General features: G+C 32.8%; 1 protein-coding gene across 2 annotated transcripts in view; it reads right to left on the bottom strand.

Annotated features, from left to right (window-relative positions):
* Positions 1–10988, bottom strand: part of Mmp2 (Matrix metalloproteinase 2) — a 169234-nt gene that overhangs the window by 20748 nt on the left and 137498 nt on the right. For both annotated transcript variants that reach the window (XM_072890965.1, XM_072890964.1), the window contains exons 6-7: positions 10614–10756; positions 3338–3496 (exon numbers count right to left, since the gene is read on the bottom strand). In XM_072890965.1, the coding sequence (XP_072747066.1) occupies positions 3338–3496; positions 10614–10756 (302 nt within the window). The remainder of the gene's footprint in view (positions 1–3337; positions 3497–10613; positions 10757–10988) is intronic.

Below are 10988 nucleotides of genomic sequence, written 5' to 3'. Positions count from 1 at the left end.
TCCACTACGTTGACTCATCTCTTGTATGGAATTTGGCGGATGCAGTACGACATAGAACAAGCGAGCGTGTAGGAAGATCAAGGAAGAAGAGATAACGCTGGTAGACACGTGGAAAACGAGAATAACAACGGCGGTGGCGCAAGTAGGAGAGAAGAAAGAGGAGAGAGAATCGAAATGGATTCGCGACCTTCTCCCCTAGAGAGAGAACGCCAGCGAAGCTCCGACGCAGTATCACTAAATCACCAGCCTCGGTACCATCCCTACGGAATGACGAAGGGCGAGTAAAAGAGCGCGCCCGCGGGTCCGGTCATTCGTTATATTTTATTCACATTTCATTTCACCCGCGGCCGTACGTAACCGAAAAGAGCGGACGGTCCGTAACGAGAATGGCGATGCATCATCGCGCGATGCGTGCATCCACGATGATGCATCGTGACATCGTCTTTGAGGGAAAAAAAAAAAAAAAAAAAAAAAAAGAACTGGTCAAAGTATCGATTGCTTCCTGGAGAGAATAGTAACAATGATAATTAAATAGCGTGAAAAGATTATTTGAGTGAAGACGAATTAAAATAATTTATAATCTATAATTAAGCGTAATATATTAAATTACACATGTCGTAATTTTATATAGAAAAAAATTATATAAGTATAAAAACAAATTTTAATACGCATAATACATAAATTAAGCAAATGATAGCGTAATAATAATATACATAATTAGGTGATTTATAATTACGTTAAGAAATTTGTGAAATTTTAAAAAACCCAAAATTATATCAGTAATAATACAAATAAATTTAGATTCAGAAAATAAAAAAAAAATAAGCTTCAGAAAATTGGTATGAAAAATTTCTTACGAGATTTATTTTTACATGAGAAGATGGAAAACGTCGCTTATATGTGTGTCCGCACGTGTAATACACTCACGTACTTGCTTCCCAGCATTATAAAGTCAACTGTATAAAGATAGTAGGTCAAAAGTTTCTCTATTTTCAAACATCGCAACAACCGCCGGAAACTAGTTCTTGCCGTTCTTCTAACCTTCCAACAGTTTTATATAAAGCATATGATGCATCACTTTTATCGTCGGTCATATTGGCTGTCAGAGAAATCAAGACATATTTCGTCAAGAGAAAGAACAGTTTTATTTATATCAAAGAATTTTATTTTTTTATATAGTCATGATTTTATATACCTAGTCGGTTTGATTTTCAATAAATTATAGAAGAACTTTTATCTTTTGATTTGATTTTATTCTTATTTTTAAGCGATACTGTGTAAACATTACTCAACAGGAAGAGGAATGTCTTATTATATAATAATACATGTTTAAAATATGTAAATTAATTAACGTGCTACATTTAAATAATATCCATGCAAAAAAAAAGAAATTATTGCTTCTAGTTATTGTTTTTTGCATAACGCGAATTAACAATGCTCGAATGCGTGAATATCTTTTTTATGCGTTTAACTGAATTTTTTACATCCTTCATGCTTAATGTGCGTGCTATAAACGTTATAAGATCGCTTATGGCTTATGTACTTAATGAGCATAACCGCAGTTTGCTATACAGGCTGACTATCCGAACGGGTTTGCTACTGAAAAGCCAACTTTACTCCGTCGTCAGACTACAAAGTACCTTATCTACTGCGAAACTATACGATGTATCCTTGCTCCAGAACTCAAATTTCCGGCATATCGGCGCCTATATTAATTTGGATTAAAGAACCATATATAAGGTGTCTAAATCTACTTTGACTTATTCGACATTGAGTTATTATATATTTCAAGCTCAAACCAAATCTCACAAACACTTGTAAAAAGTACAATTTTGTAAGATATATATATGTACCCACACATTTGATATCTAAATATATATGTTATGTAGTTTAACATCTATTTTCGACACCCTGTATATTGGACTGCTAGTTTCCACGCAATTCGGTCGGGTGAATATAACTAAACTGTTTCCCATGACTGCATATGATTAAAGCAACGCTCAAGTTACGATTCTGTACAAGACAAAATGACGCGGGTAATTTCAACAATAGTATATATCGTTACAACTCAGTATGCATCGAGAATATTTCGCATAATTTTGACACAAATAAGACTTCTCAAAATTATTTCTGACATCTGTATTATATTCGCTTCAAAAATTTAATTCCTTTATATCAAACCTTATGCATATATTTAATTAATCAAATAAGTATAAATATAAATAAAAAAATTTTACATTATCAAACATATATGTATATACATACATATATACATTATATATATTATTATATATACTTCTAATTAATTTGAAAAAACATTAATAGTATTAATATCATATATAAATGTATTTTTTTTATAATTGTTCTACATATATTTAATTTCATTCATAAAATGCACATGACTAACAAAATGTTGTAAAAATTTGACGAAGAGATTTGACCTACATACCTCCCCCGCGAATCACTCTATACATTTTCGTACATCAAGCTCGCCAGGTCGGCGAGAGAGAAGAGAGGAAACAGAGAGAGAGAGAGAGAGAGAGAGAGAGAGAGAGAGAGAGAGAGAGAAAGTAAACAACTTTTCTAATATACTCTCAATTGCCCGCTAACACGCTAGCGTTATGTCGCGACTGTAACAGCATCGCCTGTTACGAGAGAGAGAGAGAGAGAGCGAGAGAGAGAGAGAGAGAGAGAGAGGAATAGCGTGCCCAAAATTCTGAAATTTAAACGTTGCTCGAACGACGCTCACCCATGCAGCGCGATTTTCCCCCTGTTTGATAACGGTCCCCCCATAAATCTGTCAGTACTATATTGCAGAGAGTTTTACGATCGAGATAAACCGCTCGTGCGATTTTCGCAGCGTATATATACGAAGAGAATTCGAAAGATGAAGCAGTCGATGAAGGTTATAATCCTGAAGTACGATTGAAATAATTCTAGCTGCTGTTTCCACTTGTAGTTTATATAATAATATAATTTATAGCTTATATTTAATTTTTAATAACTCTAATCTCTCTCCTTTTCTCTTTTAAATATTCATAATCAATAATAGTATTAATATTAATGTATCTACTTGTTGGATTTAACTTTATAATGATATTTACAGAGCTAACATTTTGATTTTAATTCCAGTAACTTCACCGTATTTCAAGATTAAATAATTTTAAGATATTTTCTTTTTTTTTTTTTTTTTCAAGAGTAATATTTGAAGAGCCATATTTTTTTGCAGAATACGCACGTTAAAGAAACAAAAGTCGCGCTAATGCTATTTAAGTACCGTGCTATTTAATTAACATGATCGTGTGTGAATATTAATGTTACAAAAGGGAGTACTCACCGTACATCTGCTGAATTCCATGTCGGTCGTCCTCCGGCAGTTCGTAGTTGGGGCTCAGTCCTTGATACCAGGGATACATGAGCGCACCCTGGACCGAGCTGTGCGCCAGTCCCAGGGAATGGCCGAATTCATGAGCGGCCACTGCGAACAGACTGGTGCCTGAAAGAGGAAAGAACAGAGGAGAGATATTCAAGACTCGGTTATCTGCATGGTATACCCTAGCAGCCTCCCACCCACGCGCGTTGATGTTAACCGCAATATCTGTGAGCATTCCGCGCATGTGTGCGCGGAATGCGACACAAGACGGGTAGCATACAGATTCGCAAAGCCGCGGAATTTTTATGCATACACAGTCTGGCGAATATCTCGCGAAAACGGAAACATACGATATATTATATAACATATATAGCTGTTTCATCAAATAATTAACGTTAAATTACAAAATTTATATATTGCATTGACGTAAATTTATTTTTATTAATCACACACATTATATATGTATGTTGTATGATTTATATCTAGCAGGAAACATCAAATAAAGTTAAATTCGGAAACTAAAAATGCTTCTTTACGAGAATTGGAAATATATTATAGTGACTACTTAAGAAAACGAAATACATATATATAAATTTTAATCTCAATATAAATTTTATTTTTCTACAGTTTATATGCAAAGACCAAGATACTGTTTATTTATTTAAAGGCTAAATTTAAGAGGATATACTTTTATATAAAATTATGTAAATTAACAACATTTATCGCAACTATATAATATATATTGTATATGTATGTAAAACGCATTTTTTAATTTTGCGTTTTATATTTTTCAAAAATCAATCTGAATATGTAATGATTTCTTTTAAATGCTTAAACAATGATTAAATCTTAATATTTTATTTGTCACGATTGCTTCGAAAGATACTGGTGCACGAGAGAAGCGAATTTTCATCCGTAAAATATCGGAAACTTCTATGCGCCCGCGTGCCGAATTTTCCGGGCAATTGCATCGAGAACTGCCGCCATCGTCGTGGAATCTCCGCCTTCGTTTCGTTTCGCTCCCATTCGATTCCAATCCGCGTCGGCAAAGTACGTTTTCAGATATGGGTTAGATTGCAAAGCGATCGCCGATACGAGGGTTGCCGTTGCTGGAAAAATTGATAGTATCGCGAATCGTTGCTTGTGTCGCCGGGCAAAGTCCTCATCCGTAAATTTATATTCAGTCATCGTTAAAGAATATGTAACCACCGTACAATTTTTTCTATACGGATTTATTTAAAAAATTATTAAATATTTATAAAAAGATAAAACTTCTATGTCGATGAAAAATTTATCTGAGGGAAGAGATTCAGCCAAAAAATTCGAAATTTAATAAAATTCAGATTGTATGTTCATTTATTTATTTCTTTTATATAATGCAATAGACTTTACAGGCTCTTCATAAGTGATACGCTCATCCGAATTTCTCTTGACTCGCGTCAAGAATTCCCACTAACTATGAGTTTCTTACTCTGAGTTCTTACACTGAATGAGTGTCAAGATATTACCAGACGACGAATGTGTAGTATACTTTAACGAGATAACTTTTGCTATATTTTGCGGACATCTTTCCCTTTCTTCTTATGTTATGTACTCATCTCTCGCGAAACATACAAGAGACGTGACTAAAGACGAGACGGTGAGATTCTTAGCTCGTGCAAACTTCCAATGTATGCAAGAAATTATTCGATATTTTACACTGTATAACGTTAAAGTTGATCTATGAGTGATTACGCAAATAAAAGCCTGATGAAAAAGAACAATAAATATCTTTATGTATTTTACTTGTTTTTTTTTTTTTTTTTTTTTTTTTTTATAGATAAAGAGAGAGATTTTGTTATTTATACAAAAATGTTTACTTTTTTTATGTAGAGACAGATCCTTTTTTAAATTTCTATTTCTTTTACATCGAAGACTTTGAATATTTATTACAATATTTAACTTAAACGAATGTTTTCAAGTGCATAATAGTTATTTGCGGTTTGCCGAGCTAATTGCAAACTTAACTGACATGTGGTCACTCGAAAGCTATTAGCCTAAATGACTGTCGCAGATAGTATTGCTCTATACGCGAATGCTTAATAATTCTCGTTAGGCAAACGTCATTAATGGTGAGGCAGCCTTCGCTTTAAATTAACCCAGTTACAACGAGAGACGATACACATCTCGGACAGCGAACAAATGTAACCGATTTGTGAGCGGCGTTCAACCAGCAGTTATGTCAGTTATGAATTGCTAATGACGTCCCTGGCGATTCCACCGTACTATCTTCGCAAATAGGGAGAAACTGGGATACAGTTAAATTTGCGAATTATATATTATGCGACTGACGCCTCGCAGGAGGTTTCAGTTCGCTCTCGACGAAAGTCACTAATATAGTAATCAAAGGAAATATTGTGTTAATCGATCCCGCGCGATATTTCCTTTTTCCTCTTATTATATTTTAAATTGGAAAGAAACGCGTAGATTTCACGGAATTGTTTTGTAAATCTTGTAAATTTCAAATTCTTCTGGAGACAGATTGTGAAGAAAAAGAAAATGAATAAACAGAATGCAGAGATTTTAATTTTTTTAACTGAATAATTTTTTTTTTTTATTGAAAATACGCGCGTATAGCTTTTGAGATTTTAATTCTCTAACTCGAAAAAAACACATTCGCTCGCATGTTCGTTGAGACTTTAATTCTTTTAGCCACAGTACATCGATATCGCAAAGGTCTTCTGATTCGATCAACGAGAAAACCAACTTTGATATCTATCTTACCAAAATCAAACTCGACGTTTATAGAGAACTTATATACAGAGCGTTCCAAAACTGCTCTTTTCAACTTTAAATCATCAATTGAGATATTTCTTAACAATTTCTTTGATAATATATGTATGACAATATATGTTACATAATATTATACAAAATTATTTATACTTTACATTTTTTAATTAATTAAACAATACTCTAGTTTTTTATATTTTTTGTAATTGATAACTTTTTGTAATTAAAATCCTTTTAACATAAATTAAAATTCATTTAAGAGAACAACTTGTTTAATAATTTAAATTATTATTCAAATTATTTTTTAATATTCTTTTAGAGTTTATGTATATGCTGTAGCAATTAAAATCAGAAAGAGAAAAATGTAGTTTTTGACGTCGAGTATTTTTATTCGTTCTTGTCACAGTCAAATAAAAGAATTTAAACCGACAAATCGAAACGCCGCGATATTCTGATATCAACACGAAATGCCCAAATTAGCAATCTGAATACTCATGCAACGGTTGTTAATGGAAGCAAGAGAGTCCTGTGGCGATGTCGCAGTAACATACGATGCTTATAACCATGCTAACGAAAACTACAAATGCGCCTGACGCTAAGCTGCTGCAATATTAACGATGTCATACAAAATTTAAATAATTCGATCGAAGAAAAAGAATCGGGCCTAAATAATAATAATAATATATAATAATAATAACAATAATAATAATAATAATAATAATAATAATAATTCGATAGATATGATCGCGCCGAGACGAATCCAACTTTCGATATCGGAACGATCTAATTAATTAATATGGCTAATTAATAGCTCGAACGTGACGGTAATTAAATTACCCTTTCTCTTCTCCTTAGGAGCTACAGAAAATTAGCCCGCGGCTTTGCATATAATACTTACATGCAATTACACGTACGAAACTGTCCTTACAAAACGTTACAAAGAGAAACGTTTGCACGCGTTTCTGTTGTTGCTCGTAATAAGGGAATGATGTTATTATTAAAAGCTACCATTAAAGTTAAAATTTCGCTGAGAAAATTTTAACTTGCTGTCATGAGAGTACATAATGATTAAATTTCAAGCGTTTAATGTGTAAACCAAAAAATTGTATTCTCGAAAATTTTCTTTTTACATGATATTTCTTAAAATACCTTATTTATAACTTTAGTAAAAACTGTATATTTAATTTGTCAAAGTTTTAATAAATAATAGTCCATTTTGTAAAATTGTTGTTTGTTATTATTGCGATTAATAATCCCAAGTATTAAAAAATATAATAAAACATATCTTGTTCAGTACATATTTTTACATGTTAAGAATATCTGAAATTCTATTTTATTCTTTAAAGGACTTTATTTTTCTCTCTTAAACTAAGAGAATCCTTTTGATGCTTATTTTAAAGAAAGATGTTAGAAAGATAAGTAAAATATTATTAAAATGAGAATGTAATTTTTTCAGTGTAAATTTATGGTAAAAGTTTTGAAATGTTCAGTCAAATAAAATTAACAGAAAAAAAGATTTGCGTTCAAATAAAGTTTCGAATGATCACAGTTAAAAAAAAATTTTATTACATATAAAAATTTTTTAATACAATAAAAATGTGTATGTACAGGGTGAATCACTAAAGGTGTTACAGACTAATATTTCTAAAATTGAAGGAGATATGAAATTTTTATTCTCTAACAATTGTATCGCACTTTTAAGCAAAGATCATCGTTAAGATCATTTTAAAGATGTCTTGAGCTAACAAGAGTCAACAAGAACACTTTTTGCTGTTTCACATTGTTTTTTCATTGTGACTTGATGTAACCTTATGACGCACTATGTGTGGTCATTTTACTCGTCAAGAGATGGAGGCTACAATTGTATGTAATAAAAAGTACATATTATTAATTAAAAAGATTAAAGTGTGCTTAAAATGACCTTAACAACCGCTTAAAAAAATTAACTTCATCACACAATGCTCGCTTCAATATCGAGCGCTGGAAAATAAAAATTTCACATCTCGTTCCGTTTCAGAAATATTAATTTGCAACATTTTTAGTGATTCATTATATATATATATATATTTGTGTGTGTATGTTTGCGCAATTATATTTTAATTTATTTTTCGCAATCTTGACTTTCGCAGAAAATGAATTTTTTAAGAATGGTAATGAGAATTCCATCTAATTTTTTCTCATGTTCTTCTAGATTTTATTCTATATAAAACTGATTAAAATAGAGAATAATTTATTTCTATATACATAATTCAATATTATCACCAAAAATGTTAGTATATGTGTCAATACAGTATTTAAGCGATAAATTAAAACGTAACATCTACAAAAAGTTTTGCGGTATTAAAGGAAGATTACATTTTATGAGTTACAGGATTTGTAGAGATTTTTTGTTTTAATTTTCACCGTTCCCTGCAGGTATTTTTGTATTATAGCAGTTTTATTTCTGCAAAGCGATTTTGCTTGAGAGCAAATTAGTTCTTGACGAGGAAAAAGCTGGTACCGCGGATTGTATTTCACGATGTTCATTCGCCGTCGCTTAAAACTTCCAACTGCAGAAGGTGGAGTATGACGCGATGTAGCGCGAAGAAAGTACAGAAACGTATTATGCAGAACGTTGCAACGACGTTGCAGTAAAGCGGTAAAAACGATACGACGGACTTTGTTGTTGCGCTCGAGTTGCACGAGAGCGAACATATCGAGTGAAATATTTCGCCGTCTTCTCCGCGATATTCGCGATAAATCGTCAACCGTGTATATAAATCGTCTCTAATTATTCTCTGCTAATTATCCTTTCTTCAGTAATGAATCAATGAAATAAAATCTATCCGACAAAAAGAAAAAAATAATTAAATATTTACAATAGAGAACAAAAAGAGTATCATTTTATTACAGAATAATTGTAATTCGAGTTAAAAAATGTTACAGTATCTGTTATTAATTAATCTGACGTTGTATAATTATTCGCCTTCAAAATGTAAGAAAGAAAAATTGTAAAATCAAAATTAATAAATAAATGTTTAGCTAAACATACCTACACAAGACGTAATTATCTTTTCAATGTAAATTCTTTATCTTCTTCAAGAAAATATTATTTATAAAAACAGATAACACTCATCAGGTACCTTATAATTTATAATTTACAAAAAAATATAAATATTAATAGTAGAATAAATATATATTTTAGTAGCTTGTAATACATAGATTTAATAAATATCCTTTTCATACATATTATTTTATATAATTGTTAAAAAACACCCTGTACTTTCAACTCTAAACGATAAATTGCGAGAAAAAACACGCAGCTATCTATCTCGCGAAATACAAATTTAAGAGCAGTGCATTAATGGACAAACAATCCATTTGCGACAGTTAGTTAATTGTTATTGTAATTACTCGAAAATCACAACGCAAATTACGCAATTAAACGATCTCGAAGCAAGTATAGAAGGCGAAGCGGATGGATTCGCTTTCTCCTGTCCATCTCTTTATAAGCGACATCGTCGCATCGTCTCGATCAATGCACTAATTAAACGCAAGCCGACCCATTAAGGAAACAATGTTAATCATTCCAACAGGTTGTCTGCCGCGACTGGTCTGCTCTTCCTTGCTCATTCTCGTCAAGATTCGTCGCCAATTATAATTTCAGTTGACATATTCAATTGAAGAACGTATAATGATAAAAAAATAACGATAATAAAAAAAAAAAAAAAAAAAAATAAAAATATTACAATTTTGTGTAAAAAAATTGTTTAGTCTAAATATTTAATTCAAATATACTTTTTGATGCAAAATATGCGATTAATAATTAATATCGGTAAATATATATATGTTTTGAAAAAAAATCGGTTGAAAACAAAGCGATTCTTATTGCGTTACAGGAAAGGAGGCGAACACACAACAAAGAAGAATCGATAAAGGAGGCTCGCAAATAGTATTTCGAATATCCTTGCCGCTCATGCGAATAGCTTTACGTGCCATATTTGGCATTTTATATCGATCCTAACGATATAACGGCGCCTTTGATAGAATCGAAGGACCGCTTTCTTGAGTCAACCGGAACTTTTCTTTCTGACGACGTGACCACGTGTCTTGTATCGAGTGGTCGATTTGGCGCGCCACCAAGATGCGGTTAGCTCGATCGTTGCGTGAAAGTGTATCGCAGGGGATGCTTAGAAGAGGAGCGGAAACATTTCGTATAGTTGGCTGAACCGTTCGATTTCGCCCGGAGCATCGATACGATTTCGAGTACAGTTCGGACAAAAGCAATTCTAGCGTGAATAGTATCCATCGCAAACAGAATTAAGTAGTATCCGCTGATTCCCCTCTCATCACTTCCACCTTTACTTTGCTACTTTAACCGAGTTTACAGTCCAGTTATTCGCCCGCGAAAGAGAGAGAGACGTTGCTACGCGAACTTGAACCCGTTCGAATTGTTCCTCGAGCGGAATCGGAAAATTCCTGATCCACTCACCTTCCTCGTTGCTATCGTCCTCCAGCAACCATATCTCCTCCTCGTCGAAGTGAGCGTCCCCGCCGCGATCCCTGCCCGGGAAGAACGCGTGCGCCAGGATCTGACCTCTGCCATCGAACGGATATCCATCTCCGTGATAACCTCTGAATAATGCGCAGGGAATATTACGTGGCGTTTTACCGAACAAAATTATTGGTCGTCGTGAGTTTGCATTCTATACGTATATACGGCTACTGTGAAATTATGTCACGGAATTTTCGCACGGAATTACGTTATAATGTTATTATTATTATATAGGATATTGTGTCGCGCAATATAGTGGAAATTTCGAACGTTAGCGAACGTAACTAATAGCTGGTAAAATTACTCCAAATT

The sequence above is a fragment of the Anoplolepis gracilipes genome, chromosome 4, assembly GCF_047496725.1.
Source record: "Anoplolepis gracilipes chromosome 4, ASM4749672v1, whole genome shotgun sequence".
Taxonomy (NCBI): Eukaryota; Metazoa; Arthropoda; class Insecta; order Hymenoptera; family Formicidae; genus Anoplolepis; species Anoplolepis gracilipes.
The sequence above is the reverse complement of the archived record's forward strand: the minus strand, read 5'-3'. Positions and strand labels throughout refer to the sequence as shown.